At 40.7% G+C, this 21,165-nt stretch overlaps 2 protein-coding genes across 2 annotated transcripts; both read left to right on the top strand.

Annotated features, from left to right (window-relative positions):
* The first annotated feature begins 5,768 nt into the window (after positions 1 to 5,768).
* LOC134817382 (uncharacterized) lies at positions 5,769 to 9,162 on the top strand. The gene is made up of 2 exons (XM_063826521.1): positions 5,769 to 8,678; positions 9,043 to 9,162. The coding sequence occupies exons 1-2, from the start codon at positions 5,769 to 5,771 to the stop codon at positions 9,160 to 9,162; spliced, it is 3,030 nt and encodes a 1,009-aa protein (XP_063682591.1).
* Positions 9,163 to 12,124: 2,962 nt separating this feature from the next.
* LOC134817314 (neurogenic locus notch homolog protein 1-like) lies at positions 12,125 to 20,359 on the top strand. The gene is made up of 10 exons (XM_063826448.1): positions 12,125 to 12,194; positions 13,477 to 13,803; positions 14,384 to 14,488; positions 15,550 to 15,673; positions 16,378 to 16,496; positions 17,052 to 17,195; positions 17,750 to 17,881; positions 18,260 to 18,395; positions 19,320 to 19,435; positions 19,885 to 20,359. Exons 1-10 carry the CDS (start codon positions 12,143 to 12,145, stop codon positions 19,980 to 19,982), a joined length of 1,353 nt encoding a protein of 450 aa, XP_063682518.1. The 5' UTR covers positions 12,125 to 12,142; the 3' UTR covers positions 19,983 to 20,359.
* The last annotated feature ends 806 nt before the right edge of the window (positions 20,360 to 21,165 follow it).

Here is a 21,165-nt window from a genome sequence, read left to right as displayed (position 1 = left end):
TCGCTTACTTTCGGCGTGGCACCGATCGCGACTGGCACAAAATATATTCTTGTGTTTGACTTCATATCTCAGCTCCTAGACATAGAAATTTCTTTAAACTTTGCAGGAACACCTTAAAAGGTGTGCTAAGGGTACTGACAAAATTTTAAGAAAATCGTTCGGGCCAGTTTTGAGCAATAAGCGACTCAAAGTAATTTTTGAAATATTTTCTTGTGTTTGACGTTATATCTCTGATTCCAGACATAGAAATTTTTTTTAAATTTGAGATAATCTTTAAATAGTGCATATCTAACTGCTGTAGAAGTTTTTTAAAAATCGTTCGGGCAGTTTTTGAAAAAATTGACCTAACATCTTTTGAAATTTTTCCTTGTGTTCGGTATTGTATCTATAGTATTACGGGTCACATCAAGCTCATATTTTCTCCAGTCACAAATTACTGTTTTGGAAGAAACTGCTGTCAAAATTTCAGAATGATATCTGCAAAGATCTTTAAGTTATGACGTCTTGAATTTTTGGCAAAAGTGTGGCAAAAGTGTGGCAAAAGTGTGGCAAAAGTGTGGCAAAAATGCGCTCAACTAGCCCTCTCACGACGTCGTGATACAACTACAAGGTATAAGTATAATAGTATAGGCAGGGGTATAGGAATGATTTTCTTCATGGGGGGTCAAATTCAAATATTTTTTGGCGGCCAAAGCCTGAATTTCGAGGGTAAGGATAAAAGGAAATTGCAGCATGAGTGATGTGCGGTATCGCGATTTTTCACGTTTGCCGCAACAAATCGCGATTTTTCAGATCCTGGCCTCACGACAAATCGCAATATTTTCAATTTCAGTTGTCCGCGTCAAATTGCGCATTTCCTTTACATAACACTTTAAATCTGAGGACCAAATTCGCGTATTTTCCTTCAAATCTGTGGGCCAAATATCTAAATGTGGCCGTGGCAAAATTCTTCAATTTTCTCAGGAATAGCAATTGTTGTTGATGAAAATTATCGATTGAGTCTTATAAAATTGATTGTTTGTATATTGTGACTGATCTTGTAAAATAGCCTAACTGGTTCCTGGCGTGACGCCGTTCAAATTCTCGTGAAACCTTAGGCCCTTGCGATAATGCAAACACTGCTTTCGATGGTATAAACCCTACTTGGGTTGGTCACAGTAGTCGGCAGATTGCGTCGGGTTTCTTGGATACTGCTCAAATAAAGTGGTTGTCAAGATAGCACTTAGCTTACGTCTATTGGTTGGGGGAAGTCATCCTGATGACTATAAAATAAACTCCTGAAAATCTTATAACTTTATAAATGGCTAACAATTTTAAATTTCAAACCTTTGACTTAATTCCTGAACCTTATAAATCTGCTGAGATTTACTAAACTTATACCAGGGACTACCGGTTGAGGATGAATTCTCTGCAGATCCTACAGAATTTAGTTTTATTCATTGTGCTGCTTCCGGGAAGCATTCATTTTACGCTCTCAACATATTTTACGGTAAGATAATAGTATAGTGATATTGAGTACCTAATTATAGTTATACGTCCATCGCAAGGTAATTACATTTACAGTCCAAAAAAGAGGGGACATTGGATAAAATTGGATCAAGTAATAAACTGTAACTTATCATTAGACTGGAATCTGTCTACTAGCCGGAAATTCGGGACATATCTTTTCCGAAATTCCGCTTTATGATGCTAATTTGCGAGATCATAGTGACTCGGCCACGCGGCCCGGGGGTACGATCAGCAGTTTATCAACTTATCAACCCAATCAAGCAATTCGCCCACTCGTACAGTGCCGCTTATAATCCAATTCCATGAATCCACCTCCTTAGTCCTTTAAGTTTATAGTCTCCATGTATGGTATCCGTCTACCTGCAGCCAAAACGTCTCGGATATAAATTCATTAAAAAAGTTTTGTGAGCGAGAAAGCATCGTTAAATTTGATTACTAAAGGTTGATTTTTTAACTTTGTTTTTCTACGTTCCAGATCGGATGATAACTATTACCTCAGTTCTGTATCTTGTGTTTCTAAGAACAAGATCGTTTTCAGCTTCTATTTAATCGTTCGTATTCTACTGGTCTATAAGATTTCCACACTGCAAGTGTTCTTTATCGTCATAGACACTTTACTCATACTGTTACATTACTCATACTGTTACATAAAATAAACTTGCTCGGATTTTCAAAATTTTTGTACCATTGTTTTCTACAGACTGTGAGAATTTTCACAGTACCAAATTTGCACAGGCGGCATTCCTTCACAAATAGGATCACAGAAGTGACACCGAAGGCTGGACAGTTAGTTGTCACTTCAGATAGAACCCGTCACGTGTCCGAAGGTGATGCCACGTCTATTTCAGCAAAACACGCCAATGTCGGGTGTCTTCAGTACAAGCGGTATCTGATCAGGGATCTTGGCCCTCACGAATGTGATGGAAATCTCTTTGAACTAAGTAACTGTTCATTTCTGGGCAGAGGACCTGAAATCTCTCGGGAATCTCTGCAAGCCGAAATAAAAGCTACCCTCCGCAAAGCATCACCATATGTCTCACCCGGTCATGCCAAAGCTGTCTCCACTGAACTATTCTGGTGCCCCGATGTCATCAACAAGCTTACCAATGACAATAAAATTTCCCAGTCACCAACAACCACAAGTTCCCCTCTCACTGCAGTAGCCGAGAACGGTGGCTCTATGGAAAACTTGTTGGTAAGCATCAACCATCATGTCAGGGCCATCACAAAGCAAGAGGTAATGTTCAATGGCCTTCAACTAATCTACTCATTCGACAGAACCTCTAGAATACCACTTAAGAACAGACACAAGAATGATAACCTTCCCTTCGTTATCCTACACATCGGTAAACCAAGAGACCTCAGCATCACCCCACTGAGGTTCAACCCAGCTGTCGAGGTCACTGAAGTATGTGATGTCAGCCTCGGTAACTACAGTTTAATCACTGTGTTCCCCGAGGCGAGTCAAAATCTACACTTGTTCTTTTCCCCCGAGATGAACTCCCTCAGTCCCAAGGACGAGCAAGTCCTGTTAGTGCCCTTCATCGAAAAGAATGTCGACATGCAGACCTCAGCCGAATTACCGATTCAGATCATGCAGCACAGCAACCCAGCTGCACCAGCCTCAATCGAGGATATTGCTACAACGAAAGTAGAAATCTCACTAGCGAAGGTTGAATCCCTGGGGATAGAGGAGGACTACCTTGCTACGAAGGAAGTCACCACTCCCGAGCCTAGCACCACCAAGCTCAAGTCACCGCTATCTGAATCGCCAGATATGAAGCCGTTGGATGTGCAACTCGACCAACCGGTGATTCCGCTACACGAGATAGACAATACTGCTGCCGAATCACTGCCCCTAAGAATATCAAGCTGCAGTCAGAAAAGCGAAGATACGCAGAAACAGACAACTAAAGCAACCCCGGACGACACCAGCCACAATGAGTCCTTCGCCGATGAAGAAGTAGACCACACTGATCCCAGTCTCGACAAGGGCTCCTCAATCACTCTGAAATACATCACCCTTGATCTCCTGAAGAGAGCAGCCAATTCTAACAAGAAGTCTTCACTGTCCACTTTGATGACATCTCTCGGACTCAAGGGTAGCAACAATGTTTCTCTCAACAAAAAGAAACTCTGTGACCTACTCGAAACTTGTGAGTCTACAGGAAGCAAGAACACGGTGAAATTACTCACTCATCTCATCAATAAACTCGAAGAAACAGTGATCAGAATGGAACTCCTTGCCAATTATCTTCCCCTGAGCCTTTCAGCCCAAGAAAGAAAAAAGGCTCTGATCTCGTTTTGTAGTAATCAGTGTAGTGGCAACAGTAACGCGATTAGACTAGTTTTCGAAAATCCAGGTGAGGATGATCAGAGTAATTCAACCCGCAACATCTTACAGTTGCACAACACACCGTCTCTCCGTGACCAACCGAGCCCACACGATTCGGGCGACTACGTAACCCCTGATGGACCTCTGTCTGGTAACACTGATACCAAATTTCAATTTGGTACCCCCAAGGATCAATCTTGCACTAGAAGTGCGAAGAAGAAAAAAAAGGGAAAGTCGCGCAGAAAGAAAAAGGAAAAAAAGGGTAGCAACAACACCTCCCCTCGCGTCCCCCTTGGTCCTCTTCAGAATTCTTTAGTCGCACCTGATACCGGTAGCCTATTATCCGCTAACGGGCCAACCACTGAAATTAACGACGACATGGAAACTGCGGGCGATATGCCCCTCAAGGGTCACCTAATAAGTACCGAATGCAGTCAATGCTCTGAGTTAAAGGCGGCGGTGACAGTGCTACAAGACAGTATTATTACGCTTAAAGAAGAGATACTGCAACAAAAGGCAATCTCTGACCTGATCATCTCGTCACCTACTGCCTCAGACAAAAAGCTGGAAGTCTTAGTCGCGAAAAAGCTCAGTCCGATTGAAGACAAAGTGAACCAACTAAGAGCTGACCTCAACCTACTTAGAGAGGCAGTAGATGAACAGAACAATACTCTGAACCTAGTGGCCAACACGAGGACTCAGTCCTCTCCAGACTTAAGAGCTGAGCTTGCTAACTGCTTCAACAAGTTGGAAGCAACGAATATCGCTAATAGAAGGCAGTTCGAAACACTTGAGCTAGGCCAAGACAATCTGAAGAAAGCAGTCAAGAGTGTGGCAAACACTGCTAAGAACCAGTCACAAGCCACAGCTGAAGAGCTAAAGGGTGAGCTCAATCTAGCCTTTCAGTCATTTGAAACTGTAAGTTCCTCAAATAGGACCCGAATCGAGGCACTTGAAGTAAACCATGAGAGTCTGACGCAGGCCCTCACCAGTTCACCACAGCCTCCGGCGAACCACAAGTCCGCCCGGCGTGACACACCGGCCTCTGTCGATGATACGAACAGGGAAAGCGAACAGGGTATCCTGTGGTCCAAGATCGTTGAGAATGGAGGCTCCGAGACGTTCACTACATCGAACAAGAAGAACAGCAAAAACCACAAAGAGAATGTACCTGTACCAGCAACCAGACAGGACAACCGCAGTGAGTCAAAACATTCAGAGACCACCGCATCCGAGGCACAACCTAATCAACCGAGTCGTGAAGCCAAGGAGAGTAGAAACAAATCTTCCAGGCGAATAAGGGAAAGTTACAGACAGCACACTGTTCTTCTGATCCACGATAGTAACTTTGATCACTTCAACCCTAAACTGTTCAATAGTCAATTCAATGTACACTGCCTCAAGTTTGACAGCTATGAGGATACGACTAAAAAAACAAAGCTATTGAACAGCACCATCAAACGACTCAAGCCCGAATGCATATATGTTCACACGGGGATAAATGACCTTCTCAAAAAGAAATCTGGTCTCGTGAGTATCGTTGAGGAGTTCTCCGAGCACCTGATGAACACAACCAAAGCCCAAATATGCTTCTCAGGACTGATTCCATCGAGCAACGATAAAGCCCTCAATGAGAGAATCAGCATCGTCAACAAAGATGTTGAAGACTATGTGAGCTGGCTCCACAAACACAAGCCGGTTGCAAAAGATAGGATCTTTACCTTCCAAAATGACAGCATCGGTGACCAAAACTTTTACACAAGTAACGAAGGGTTCAAGCTGAGAGAACGAGGTCAAAAAATGCTGTGGGTGCGCCTCCGTGAAGGAATGAGGAAAACAATGCGCTTACCTCGAGTAAGCTACCAACCAAAGGACAGATCCAGACGCAGCACGAACAGGTTTAGAGATGAATAGCCCCCCTAAGATGAGACACTCACTCAAACTCATGAGCTGGAACATCAACCACCAGCGTGACAAATTTGAGGGTGTCAAATTCGAAATTGACGAGGTCCAGAAGCTCATAGCTGGCCACGATATCGTCTGCCTACAAGAAACTAAAGGACAGGTTTCTATGCGGGAATTCAAATGCTTCAACGCCAACAGATCGGATAGCAACTCAGGTGGCGTGTGCACAGCGATCCGGAAGCACTTGGCTGCAGGAGTAGTCAGAGTTCATTTTTCCAAATGCGACGACATACTCATCGTAAAGCTTAAAGCCAAATACTTCAACCTTGACAAAGATCTGAATCTTATCAATGTGTACGACTCGCCAGCTCATGGCTCATACAAGAAACGAATGCGTTCCAAAATGGAACAATATACAACCACTTGTGAGCACTTAGAAGAGTGTCTATCAAATATCCCCGACTCCGAAGATGCTGCCATACTTGGTGACATGAACGCGCGGACCGGCACATTGAACGACTTCCTTATACCATGCGAGTCTAGGGACCTTCAAGTTGAACTCGATCCTCCCCAGCATTCTATATCTCCTACTGAGGTAGCCTCGAGAAACAACCAAGATCGGATTCTCAACTCCAACGGCAAACCCTTCATTGAGCTACTCCAGACAACTGGAATGATAATCCTAAACGGAAGGACAATTGGGGACGTATTTGGCAGTCCAACTTGCATTCAAAGAAATGGAGTAAGTACGGTCGACTACATTTGCGTGTCCCACAGCCTCCTTCATCGGGCAAGGTTCTTCAAAGTTGGTGACCTCACCCCTTATTCTGACCACAGACCAATATCCACCACTTTAACCACTAACATAAGGAACATTGTGATGGCTGGCGACATCTCGAACGAAATGGAGCTCAAATTCGCATCGATCCCGAAGCCATTCAAGTGGACCAAAGATGCCTGCTCTGGACTTGGTACCACAGAAAAATTCAAGTCAGCTCAGAACACCGCTCAATTCAAAGAAAAAGTTGATTCTCTTCTTCAAACTGATATTTCCTCCCCTGACGACATTCGCAGTTTCAATGAAATTGTGATTGCCACCTTTACTAACCTGGCAAGTCAAGTTACCACCCAGAAAAGTGGAAAGCCCAGTACTAACAAAAACAAATGGTTTGATTGGAGTTGTAGGCATGCTAAACGATTAGTCTGTAGAGACGAAAGAGCCAAGAATAACACCCACATCGATCCTATGCTCGTGGAATCCAACCGAGCAAGATTTTACCTCCGTAAGAAAGAATACAGGGCACAAACACGAGCTAGAAAGGGAGCTTACCTATACAAACTTAACGAGAAAATCAACCTCAGCAACAACATCAACTGGGCTGCTTTAAAAGACCTCTCGTCCGCTTGCAAGGACCCCGATACATTCGACATATATGACCTGATCGCATTTCACAAGTTCTTCAACGACCTATACAATCAGAAGTGCAAGGACCCCTCGCACGGTGGACTACAAACGAACACTTCGACCAACGAAGCTGGTGAACAGGGAACCGAGTACCACCTCGAGCCATCAGTCGAACTTGAAAAACTCAACACAGAGTTTACTATCCAAGAACTGGAGAAAGTCACCAATAAGCTCCAGAATAACAAAAGCGTTTCATGTGATCTTATCTCCAACGAGATGCTCAAGAGCTCCAAACTCGGTCTCCAAAAAGTCCTTCTGAAACTATTCAATGGTTGCCTAACGCAAGGAATCTACCCCTGGAACTGCTCAATAACTACCCCCCTACACAAAAAGGGGGACAAGCAGAACCCCGATAACTATAGAGCAATCACAGTCGGAAGTTGCCTTGGAAAACTCTTTGCATCCCTCCTCCTTGATAGGCTGATCGAATTCCGTAAAGTCGTCTGTCCCGACTTCCCTCACCAACTCGGATTCAGAGCTGGTGCCCAGTGCTCTGACCATATCCTGACCCTTACAACGATCATCGAGAAGTATACAAAGAAGCTGAAGAAGAAAATATTCGCTTGCTTCGTGGACTATCGTAAGGCGTTCGACACAGTCTGCAGGGAGGCTCTCATGTACAAACTCAGTAGACTTGGTATCGGAGGAAGCTTCTTCTCTTGCCTCCAGAACATGTACAGCAACTCAGTTACCCGTATCAAACTGAGCAAGAAGCTGTCGGACACCATCGATGTCACCATTGGTACCGAACAGGGGCATCCAATGTCGCCGGAGCTCTTCAAGGTATACATTTATGACCTCTCCATTAGACTAGCAGCTCTTGAGGACTTGTCAATTCCAGAACTGAACGGCTTCCCGGTCAGCCATCTTCTGTGGGCAGACGACCTGATACTTTTGGCACTCGACGCCAAAAGCCTGCAGAAACAACTTGATTGCCTGCACGAATTTGCAAGTAAATGGGAACTGTCAATTAACATCGACAAAACCAAAATCATGGTATTCAACTCGAGCTCTCGTTTGCTGAAGTGCTCCTACGGGTTCAAACTAGGGAACCTGGGCATCTCATCGGCCAAATCTTACTGCTATCTAGGCATTCAATTCAGTCTCAACGGTTCATTTAAAGGTGCCATGAACGAACTGAGGAAAAAAGCACTAAGAGCATTTTTCTCGATCAGACGCATGGTCGACACTCGAGCATTAACAACAAAAACCATGCTCAAGCTTATAGACAGCCTCGTTAAACCAGTCGCTACGTATGCCTGTCAGATATGGCTACCGTGTACAAAAATGGCAAAGGAGATGGCTTGCGCTGATGGTTCAAGACAGAACCTTGCTAGAGCTGCAACAAAGGACGCACTTGAGACAACACACCTGAAAATGCTGGAATGGGTGCTCGGCTTACACAAGAAAGCTAACAACAACTTCTGTTACGGAGATACGGGCAGGTTACCATGGGCCCTGTCGGTACTACCACAATGCCTGAGATACTTCGACAGATTGTCTCAGACATCACCCGACGTGAGCAGCGTCAACTTTCTTGTACATCAGACATTCCAAGAGCAGAAGAATCTAAACCTCTCTTGGTATAAGACCTGGAACTCGATCGCTCAGTCTGAATCCAAAGCGGCCAAATTCGCTCGATCCGACCAACACAGAGCAGAAGGAACGACCTCAACTGCACATGGAAATTTGGTTGATCACTTTGTAAAAGATTGGAGAACAGATTTAGCATCCCAAAAGAAAATGCAATTTTACTGCACTATCAAACAGGTATTCGGAGAGGAGCAGTATCTCAATCTAAAGAATAGTCAATGTCGCATGCACATAGCAAAAATCCGCTCCAGTAGCCATGACCTTCTTATTGAGAGAGGGAGATACACAAAAGAAACTGGAACGTGGACGAGAGCCTGCAGATTCTGCTGCAACAAGGATAACGTTCAAGGCTTAGAATATCTCCCCTTTTTCGAAGGAACAATCATTGAAAATGAAGAACACTGCCTCACTGAATGTCCAATGTACCACTCAGCGAGACTCTCACTGTCGGAAAACCTTAAGAGTCTTTTGCTGCTCAAGGAATACGTTACTGGGCCGCGCTCAGCCTGTCATTCCGCCAAATCTTTATTATGTTAATGAACATAATAGCCTGGGGTCCTCAGGTAAGGAATACGGAGCTATCATGAATTCTGCCCATGTGCAAGAACTGGGCAAATTCCTTTGCAACTGTCACCGCATCAGGAACCCGAAAAAGACGCCAATACTGCCTGTCACCCCATCAGGACTACCAACTCAACAGACATAATACAGATCAACCATCATTATGCAGATTTCACGATCTGTTGTACGAGCATGGAACACTAGTGATTACTGTTTCCAGTACGTTGTGACTGTGAGTGGGGGGACTGTTTGAGTATGAACTTGTCTTTTGTGGACTCGAATACTAATATCGCAGTTTAGTGACCATTGAAGTTGCCTTTTACTACTTCCTCTTATGTTAAATTATTATTTCAGCAATTATTTCTATTTCGGTTGTTTGTACGGGAGTTAAATTTTAAGTGATTTTGTTTTAAATTTTCATGATTCTCGAATCTCGAACTTTACTTACTCTAGATATGTTATTCATTCATGTATAGTCGAGACGATGGTGTTAGTGCCATCTCCGACAACTTTACGTTTAATTCCGTTTAATTCCGTTTAATTCCGTTTACCTTTTTGAAATGATCAGCGAGTTTCGCCTTGGTGCCATATTTGATGGTGCGCGGCTTTTGGAGCAAAATATGGTGTAAAAGTCTCGTAATATGACGAAATTCGTTGATTTTTGTCGTATTATTTTGTCATATCTCCGGTTCCTTAAATGAGATCATTCTGAAAATTGGTGAAGACCTTCCAATAGGGCTTTCACAACTGTCCGAAAAATTTGGTGGATATCGGAGTTGATATATTAATGAAAATGGGGCAAAATGGGGCAAAATACGCTACTTTTAGCTGTAAGTGTAACATAATGTCTGATGGTTGGATCAATTTTTGTTAAAATTGGATCAAGGGAAGATAACTCAATACGCATTTGTTTCAAGAATTTTGTGCTGGCCGAAATTAGCGCTAAAAACCATCATACAGTCGGCACGCGCGGCTCACTGTCGATGGCGCACTACCTAGTTACATTGCAAAGCACGCTATATCGGCGCGCATTGCCATGTGATCCATTTGTAGCGCGATGCGTTACTCTCTAGATCGGTGAGATGCGCTACTGTGCCGCGCCGAGCTGAGATGAATTGACGTCGTCTATTAAGTGATCCATAATTGTTGTTAAATACGTCAAAAAACCGGCTCAAAATACGGCGTATTCAATGTTCGAGAGAAATACGTAAGAATACATAAAGTTTCCAATCAATAATGAATAAGCCCGAAAAAATTGAACTTAGACACTGTTAAATTTTGTCCGGAATACGTTTAAAATTTGGCCAAAATACGCGCGCAGATCAAATGAACGCCGCGCATTTTGAATTCGTTGAATTTTCTGAGCAAGTAGGCCATTGACCATTGTTAATGATTCGGCCCGGCGCGCGCTACTTCGTAGCATGTGCCATCGAGAAGAAAGCGGCGCGCGCTACTTCGAAGAAATTTAGACGAGTAACATCCGTCAAGTAGGCCATAACACATTAACAGGATCACCTGCACAATTCTTCCATCCGTCACAAATCAGCGTGGACGATCCGCGCGCGGTCTAAAGTAGCATTAGCGACCATAGTCGCTACTTCATGATACTTCTGATCAGTGTGAGTGAGAGTGGTGGCTAGAGTTTTCCTTACCGGAACTGAGACTCCTCTCCGGCTCCCCATACTCATAGTGGAGAGGGCTTGGAACAATGAACATATTAAGGAAGTACGGGCTCTCGACTTTAGACTTTAGAGAAAGGAATAGCTTCGACAAGGAAGAATTCCGCGATAGCATCCTTAACCAGGTTCCCCGAGCACACAGAAGCAAAGGTGGTTTGATTGAACAGTTCTGTAACTTTGAATTTTTACAAAAGAAAAAAATCGTTTTTACTCCACATGACAGTGCACAGTGGAAATCGAAATACGCGAATTTTCGGCGACAAATACAGTTTTGTAACTTTTAGTTTTTACAAAAGAAAAAAATCGTTCTTACTCCACAGTGGAAATCGAAATACGCGAATTTTTGGCGACAAATACGTTTTCCTATGCATACGTTTGCTTGAAACGCTACGTATTTAACAGCATTGTGATCCATATTATATACACCGTAAACTGTAAAATACTCGGCGAATCTGGTGATAATCCTTACAAGGATTTCCTTTTATCTCCTCAATTTTGTTCAGCATCCTCTCGCATCATCATCTTCATGAGTTTGACTCCATTCAGGCCCTGATTTTTATCATGGAACTGGAAGGAGAGCTAAGAAGGGTTGTATACTTAATACTGATACTCTTATAGCATCGTGTTGATTTCAACTGTTGTGTGAGAAGGTCGTATATTCGGTAGGAGGATTCTATCCAAGTGTACTCGTACAAACAAATACAATGACATGTGGTGCATAATATTGATGATAGCAAGAATCATATGGCGACATAACTAGAAAATAACGTCCGATAAAGTATAGTGCAGTGTGATTACTGTCAATGAAACTGACCACATTAAATAAACAGGTAAAAAATATATACATTCAATTTCAATCAGATCATGTGTTGAAATCGGCAGAGCACAGTAAATAAGTAACAAAAAGAGTCCATTGCTCCCAAGATTAGCCGAAATCTCTTTATTGTCAACAATGAAGCTTCAATTCGTTTACTTTTAGTTAGCATGCATTTTTCGTTTAATACAGCCTATTTAAACCGACGAACCATTATGTTTTTACGACAATTTCAATATTTCTACAGCAATTTTATTTTCCGTTTTATTTAGAAAAAGTAAATGACCGGCAACAGAGTGATGAAACTTTTTTTCCTTTTCGTCGGACTAGCAGGTATGTTATCTAAACGTGATTTTTACATAACACTTGGTGTTACTTCACCTGGCGTTACTTCACCTAGCGTTATTTCATCTGGCATTATTTCACGTGGCGTTACCTGGAGTTACGTCACCTGGCGTTACGTTATCTGGCGTTATTTCACCTGGCGTTACGTTACCTGGCGTTATTTCACCTGGCGTTATTTCACTTGGTGTTATTTCACCTGGCGTTATTTCACTTGGTGTTATTTCACCTGGCGTTATTTCACTTGGTGTTATTTCACCTGGCGTTATTTCACTTGGTGTTATTTCACCTGGCGTTACTTCACCTGGCGTTACCTGGAGTTACGTCACCTGGCGTTACGTTATCTGGCGTTACGTTATCTGGCGTTATTTCACATGGTGTTATTTCACTTCGTGTTATTTCACCTGGCGTTATTTCACTTGGTGTTATTTCACCTGGCGTTATTTCACCTGGCGTTACTTCACCTGGTGTCATTTCATTTGGCGTTATTTCACCTGGCGTTACACTTACGTTACCTGGCGTTATTTCACCTGTACATATTTCACCTGGCGTTATTTCACCTGGCGTTATTTCACCTGGCGTTATTTCACCTGGCGTTACTTTACCTGGCGTTATTTCAACTGGCGTTATTTCACTTGGTGTTATTTCACCTGGCGTTACGTTATCTGGCGTTACGTAGTCTGGCGTTATTTCACCTGGTGTTATTTCACTTGGTGTTATTTCACCTGGCGTTATTTCACTTGGTGTTATTTCACCTGGCGTTATTTCACCTGGCGTTACTTCACCTGGTGTCATTTCATTTGGCGTTATTTCACCTGGCGTTACGTTACCTGGCGTTATTTCACCTGTACATATTTCATCTGGCGTTATTTCACCTGGCGCTATTTCACCTGGCGTTATTTCACCTGGCGTTATTTCACCTGGCGTTACTTCACCTGTAGTGTCATTTCACTTGGCGTTATTTCACCTGGCGTTATTTCACCTGGCGTAACGTCACCTGGCGTTATTTCACCTGGCGTTATTTCACCTTGCGTTATTTCATCTGGCGACTGGCGTTACTTCACCTGGTGTTATTTCACCTAGCGTTATTTCAACTGGCTTTACGTTACTTAGCGTTATTTCACCTGGCGTTATTTCACCTGGCGTTATAACTTCACCTGGCGTTATTTCGCCTGGCGTTACGTATTTTAACATAGAAATTAGAATATACTAATTAAGTAATTAACCATTAATTGATTATGATACATGGTTCTATACTACTTTATTCCGACAGTGTCCGTTGAGGGACAAGAGCCAGGATGCCCCTTGTTGGATATGATGTTTAATGTAGACCAGATGGCAAGGGGCGGTGATGCGTATGTGTATGATTTTTTTCAAGATGATGTAGTCAGTATCTCATGCTACAGCAACTTCATTGTACCTTGGATAATAACGAGCGAGGAAACGATGGCGGATATGAAATGTATGTACGACAATGATATTAGTGATTGGAGGTGGTCTCCTTGGGATGCTGATGAGAACGTACGAAAAACTTTCGACCAAAATTGGAAATTTGACAAATCTCAATCTTCATGGGAGGCGTCCCATTATATATGCAATGGTAAGTGTATCATTATCATGATCATTGTGAAATGCTTTATTTTTCTGTGTTAAATTTTGCATCCCACTTCTAGTTCTTCAAAGCTCGAAGAAAAATCTTTTACAGAGTTTCCTCGGCCACGCTGAGAATTAAATATTCTTCAAAATTAAATCGGCAAAATGCAGGCTTGCTAGATTTAGAAAATAATATTTCGTGTAACTGAGCAGCTTCCTTAGATTAATGTTTATTACACATTGTGTAGCGGCAAGTTGAGCATACCATATATAGTTGTACACGAGGCTGATTAGCAATTGGTGGTATCCTAGTATACTTCTAGTATAAGGAACCCATTCTTCAGTTAATGAAATCATTAAATAATACGCTATATACAATTATAAGTTATAACAATAATATATGTATGATTTTATATAATGATAACAATCATATGAGTTTTTTGAGCACCAAAATATCACTAACTGGAGGGATTTCTTGAAACATTTAAATGATACGATAGTTTGTCCAATGTACATAGTAACATAATCTTTAAAAATAAGTTAATAGCGTTAGGTTATATGAATCATTATCTCAAGTTCCCTCTCAGAGTGTAGTGATGGTGCAGCGTGTAACATGGGATCCTGCTTTATGAACAAATGTGAATGTGAAGGGTCCCTCATCTCAGATCTAGAATATCCAAGAGAGTGTTTCAGTAAGTATAATTGGTGGTTTATATGCACAAAGTTAAGCGCTAGTGCTACAGTGAGTATTATTGAGGATTTCACATTGCTAGATTTCAATATAGCAATCCTGAAAGCAATTTTCCTGACATTTTTCCGGCGAATACAATATTTTTCATTTTTGGAACCACACTTATTCCACAAAAGCTGCTGGAAGACCCTAATATGAATTTTAAATCGCATGCTTTGAATCGATCTTGAAACTGTGAGTGTGTTTGAAAATGACTTCTATCAAATTACCTCAACCTGAGGATCCCAGGCTATTATGTTCATAAACATATTTCGCCGAATCTCTATTCGGCGGAATGACAGGCTGAGCGCCGCCAAGTAACTATTATATTGCCAAATTGCTTTTAAACTTTTTTCACGTTCAAAGTCTTTTTCCCGCTTACATCGACTTGTTCGCCATCAATATTTATCTGCTAACAGAATTTGGACAGATTGAAGCCTCTGGCTATCCTGCCACAAACTGTTTTAGTTTAACTGGTATGGTAGCAATGTAGAGCATATTTCATGTTTTTGTTTAAGGACGGTACTTTTCCTCTTTTTATATTCAAGATAAGAAATGTTTTTAACGAGGTTTCCCCCAAGTTTATGAGGGATGTTTCCTACATACCTTCTTCCTATTCCCATTGCTAAATTCGTTGATGTATTATATACCGCCTAACTTAACTACAGATAAATTATTAATATTATTTTAATGGTAATGATAATGATATCATTGTAATATTAAATGAAATGAAATACAGCATTTTTAACCCGCTTACAATTATATCAACAATCAAAATTAGAATAAAGATTTTCAATGTCAAAGCGGCTGGCCTTACAATGTAATCCAAAAACTATATACTCAATTTATGATTATGATAGTAAAACATTTAAAAACCAAATTACTTTATTTGACATAAAAATTATTATTCTAATATTATTGTAATATTGTTGTAATATTATTGTTATACTATTCTAATATTATTTTAATATTATTTTAATATTATTTTAATATTATTGTAAAGTTATTGTAAAATTCTCCCAGAACAGCAGTGTCAATCACCTGAAGTGTGTAAAAACGGTGCGTCTTGCGGGGAGAATTATATGGGGGTTACCTGTTATTGCGCAAAAGGGTTTGCGGGGAGTAATTGTGAAGAGATTATAGACCCGTGAGTAGAAAATGATCTCACTCACTCACTCACTCACTAGACTCACTCACTCACTCACTCACTCACTCACTAGACTCACTCACTCACTCACTCACTCACTCACTCACTCACTCACTCACTCACTCACTCACTCACTCACTCACTCACTCACTCACTCACTCACTCACTCACTCACTCACTCACTCACTCACTCACTCACTCACTCACTCACTCACTCACTCACTCACTCACTCACTCACTCACTCACTCACTCACTCACTCACTCACTCACTCACTCACTCACTCACTCACTCACTCACTCACTCACTCACTCACTCACTCACTCACTCACTCACTCACTCACTCACTCACTCACTCACTCACTCACTCACTCACTCACTCACTCACTCACTCACTCACTCACTCACTCACTCACTCACTCACTCACTCACTCACTCACTCACTCACTCACTCACTCACTCACTCACTCACTCACTCACTCACTCACTCACTCACTCACTCACTCACTCACTCACTCACTCACTCACTCACTCACTCACTCACTCACTCACTCACTCACTCACTCACTCACTCACTCACTCACTCACTCACTCACTTTTGGAGTGTAATTTTGGAGTGAAATTTTGAGTAAGGCCAAATTCTGAAAAATGCCCGGCAATTTCTATTTCGATGGTTCTGAAGTGCTGAAGTTGTTAATTTTTCAGTTGTGATGATAACCCTTGCGAAAACGGAGGAAGGTGTACGACACTGGAGGACGGCATATCGTTCAAGTGTGATTGTACCGGTACCGTGGAACCGGGCTACCACGGAGATACGTGTCAAAGTTGGTTACTTTATATTTATTTTCAATATATTTATTTCATGCGTTCAATTTTATTAAATATTGTCTGGTGAGCTCGCCAGCTTTGGATCATTTTGTTGGTCTTGTTGGATTGAGAATGTGACAATTATATGAACAGGAGATAATTTTGATATGCTCTTGAACCTTTTTATATCAATATACAAACCAGAGAACTTTACTGAGATCCAGTGATTCCTTCATAGTATAGCTCGTCATTGACAGGGTGATCATTAAAAAGATCAGATGAGAGAAGGGCCCAACTATAATTGTAAACATCCAACAATTACAGCAACACTGAGTGGAGTAAACGGTATTCAGTGCGACACCTCACTAAATTTGGGCTTCTTCATTGTTCATAAACCAACTTGTGCCGAGTTGCACCCATGACCCAACTCAACATAATTAAACAAGTCCAATATAATTTTTTAAATTGTCACGTAACAATTGTAAGTGATGCGTCTAGCTAGTGTCTAAGCCACCGATATACATTATACACGATCAAATAATCAAACAATAAATATTTACCTCTTCCTATAGTTGAATTCGACCCTTGTGATGATACCCCTTGCGAAAACGGAGGAACGTGTACGAAACTGGAGGACGGCGTCTCGTCCAACTTACCCTTCAAGTGTGATTGTACCAATACCGTGGAACCGGGTTACCACGGAGATTATTGTCAAAGTTGGTTACTCTATATTTATTTTCAATATATTTTTTTCATGCGTTCAATTTCATTAAATATTGTTTGGTGAGCTCGCCAGCTTTGGATCATTTAGTTGGTCTTGCTGGATTGAGAATGTGACAATTATATGAACAGGAGATAATTTTGATATCCTCTTGAACCTTTTTATATCAATATACAAACCAGAGAACTTTAATGAGATCCAGTGATTCCTTCATAGTATAGCTCGTCATTGACAGGGTGATCATTAATAAGATCAGATGAGAGAAGGGCCCAACTATAATTGTAAACATCCAACAATTACAACAACACTGAGTGGTGTAAACAGTATTCAGTGCGACACCTCACTAAATTTGGGCTTCTTCATTGTTCATAAACCAACTTGTGCCAAGTTGCACCCATGACCCAACTCAACATAATTGAACAAGTCCAATATAATTTTCAAGATTGTCACGTAACGCATAAAGTGATGCGTCTAGCTAGGGTCTAAGCCACCGATATACATTATACACGATCAAATAATCAAACAATAAATATTTACCTCTTCCTATAGTTAAAAACGACCCTTGTGATGATAACCCTTGCGAAAACGGAGGAACGTGTACGACACTGGAGGACGGCATATCGTTCAAGTGTGATTGTTCCGGTACCGTGGAACCGGGCTACCACGGAGATAAGTGTCAAAGTTGGTTACTTTATATTTATTTTCAATATATTTTTTTCATGCGTTCAATTTTATTAAATATTGTCTGGTGAGCTCGCCAGCTTTGGATCATTTTGTTGGTCTTGTTGGATTGAGAATGTGACAATTATATGAACAGGAGATAATTTAGATCTGCTCTTGAACCTTTTTAAGTTTTTATATCAATATTGAATATACAAACCGGAAAACTTGATCATTAATAAGATCAGATGAGAGAAGGCACAACTATAATTGTAAACATCCAACAATTACAACAATACTGAATGCATAGTAAACAGTATTTGAGTATTCAGTGCGACACCTTACTCATACTGAATTTGATCAAATAATCAAACAATTAATGTTTAACTCTTCCTATAGCTGAAGACGCGAAATGTCCTGGTGATTCCGACTGTGGAAACGGGGGAAGCTGCGATATTAACCCAGACAATCCCGCCCAGACAATTTGCAAATGCCCCGAAGGAACTACTGGAATAAAGTGCCTGGAATTTATTTCGTACGTTTCGATTACTTAGCTTAACTTGTTAAAGAAAAAGCTTACTTTTGACCTACTTTTTGATTAGGTTACTAACAAGAAAACGAACAATGCGTGCCATTCCCACCACACTCCGTACGCATTCATTTCACTTTTGCTCCCTGGGGGCCTCAGGGCCTGGGAGCGGATGTATTTTAAATGAAAATCAACAAAACCACACAAAAATGGTAATTTCTTTTGATAAATACCTCTTTTCAAAAAGTTTTTGGTAAACTTTTGTGAAGGAACACTCTCCAATTAAGTGCATTATGCACTTCGGCAACGATCAATATAAGCAATAAGTTCTGATTACTGATAATGAAAATCGAAATTATGTGGCTAAAGATCAATTTTACATCTTTCTTAAAACGATCAACATTATTATAATCAATTTAAAGTTTGAATTCCTTAAAAAAACATTATGACGTCTAGGTCTGAATTTTGTTGAAAAATTCAATTCGATTTACACCCGAGCGTGCTAAATCACTCTACAGTCGATCTTCGAGATTGTTCTAAAAGGGCCCCCAACAGTTGAAACCAACTTCAATCGATGTATTTTCGGACGCTGATTCCGAATCACCCCCCATGACATAGGGTTAAAATGCTCCCGGCCCTGTACCCTGAGGAGATATTGGCGAAAACTGTCTCGATCACGTGATATGACCGTATAAGGAAGTTAGTCTAATTTCTCGTTAGGGTTGGGGTTTCAGCATATGCTTTTGTTAAGGATTGGGTTAGGGTTAGGGTTAGGGTTGGGATCAGATTAGAGGGTTAGGGACTAGGGTTTCGAATAGTCGTTCAGGACCAGCTAGTTGAAAAAGTCACGTGACAGTCGAGTGTAGAGTGATTAATCATCATCCATTTACACCAGTCTGAGTAAGTCTAATTAATAAAAAACATTTTCAGAGATCCTTGTTCAGCAAACCCCTGCCAAAACGAAGGAACATGTGCACGTGACGAAAATGATTTCACCAAACACAAGTGTACCTGCGTAGGTGACTCAAGTGGGGACAACTGCGAAGGTCAGTTTAAGATTTTATAATTATCCCAATTGGATTATCATATTAACAAATTAGCATGGAATAGTTTAAGGATTGTTGATTATACAAATATTAATATACTGCTTCAATTGAATTCCAGTTAGCCCTAACTCTAACTCTGCTACCGTCAAGATGTTCTCCCACCTCATAGTTGCTAACCTACTTTTAGTCCTGACTTTCTGCTGATTTGGTGGCTTTTTGACCGAACCTTAGTAATATGACATGGTGGGTTAACACTTTACTGTTAATTATTAAGAAAAGTGGTGAAACCCATCCTGTCAGTGTCGGTACCATCATCTCGGAAGCAACCAAGACAGAAAACTGTTTTAACGCTATCATAATGCTTGGAACTAATTATCATGTTCAGCTACTTTTAATTTAAAGTTAAAATTTTGTTTTATCAGTTATGCATATAACCTATTTATTTTCAGTGGCAGCCGAGAGTCACGAAGCAGAGTATAGCTCCGCTTCTGCCAAGACATTCCTCAACCTTATTGCTGCTCAAGTAATCCTGTGTTTGGCTTTTTGATGAGGCATTGCATTGTTTGCAGTCCTCTGGCCTCGCCAGCATAATTATGCTCAGAGACCTCATACAAGTTTAATTACTACTACTAGTACTAAATCATTATACGATCAAGCGATATTTCTGGAGTTAAGTTTTGTTATTTTAAGTTTTGTTATTATTTTGTGAGAATGGGGAGCCAAAGTCTTGAGCTCTGCAATTATGAATTAATATTATAACTGATTCGGTTGATGATTTTGACCAGCTTTATGCTGACTCGAAATGGAAATTTTTCAATCACCACATGATTTAGTGAGACAACAGCAGCTCAATCTTTCTTGAAGCTGAACCTTATTAAGTTTTAATGTTATTTTAGGTTTTAATTTTATTTTAAATACATACATAAATAAGGACTTTGTAATACCGTAGTAGTACGGCGAGAGTTATGAACTTTATAATTACTTAAATTTTGTTAGCTACATTATAAACACGTTCGTAGCATATATAGTTGTGGTATTTAAGTATTGAGCTGTTCTTGCAGATAATTTTATATTTTATATTTTATTATTATATTTTCAAGTGTTTAGTTATATAATATTTTATCATTACTTTTCATTTATCTGAGGTGTAGTATTATCACATCTCAGTTCCTTTTCTTTTACATACTTCTATATGTTACGGAATTTTGTGTTAACAGGAATCAATGTAACAGCGCCAATACATTTAATGTTGCCATGGTGATGGGGTGATGTTGCCATTGGGTGGCAAGTCCCTTAGTCCACATTCATTGCAGTCCGCTAGTTTTTTATTTATACTGCCTCTCAATAAATCATTCAAAATTATTCTTAAATCGAAATTGTTTTCAATTAGTTCTAACTTCTATCTTAACACACGGTAAATTAATTATAAACACACAGCTGAGTACATAGACACGAAACTAAAAGGAGACTAAACCGAGGGTAGGTACACAATAATTAACACACACCTTACAGACACATACACAGTACTAAAAGAGCATTTAAAGGAGTGTGACTAGTTAGTATTGAAGTTAAAGTTAAGGGCAAGTCTGGGTCGGCCCCGCAACCTTTCTCAGTTTCTTTGCTTCTTGGTCCCAGTTTGTTATTTTAATACTCACGTCGTTTCCCCAGCCATTAAAAACTCATTTCTAAATCCACTGATTCGGTGGTAATAGTTTGCGGTTTCTACAGTT

This window comes from Bolinopsis microptera, chromosome 6 (genome assembly GCF_026151205.1).
Source record: "Bolinopsis microptera isolate Bmic1 chromosome 6, MBARI_Bmic_1.0, whole genome shotgun sequence".
NCBI classification, from domain to species: domain Eukaryota; kingdom Metazoa; phylum Ctenophora; class Tentaculata; order Lobata; family Bolinopsidae; genus Bolinopsis; species Bolinopsis microptera.
The sequence above is the reverse complement of the archived record's forward strand: the minus strand, read 5'-3'. Positions and strand labels throughout refer to the sequence as shown.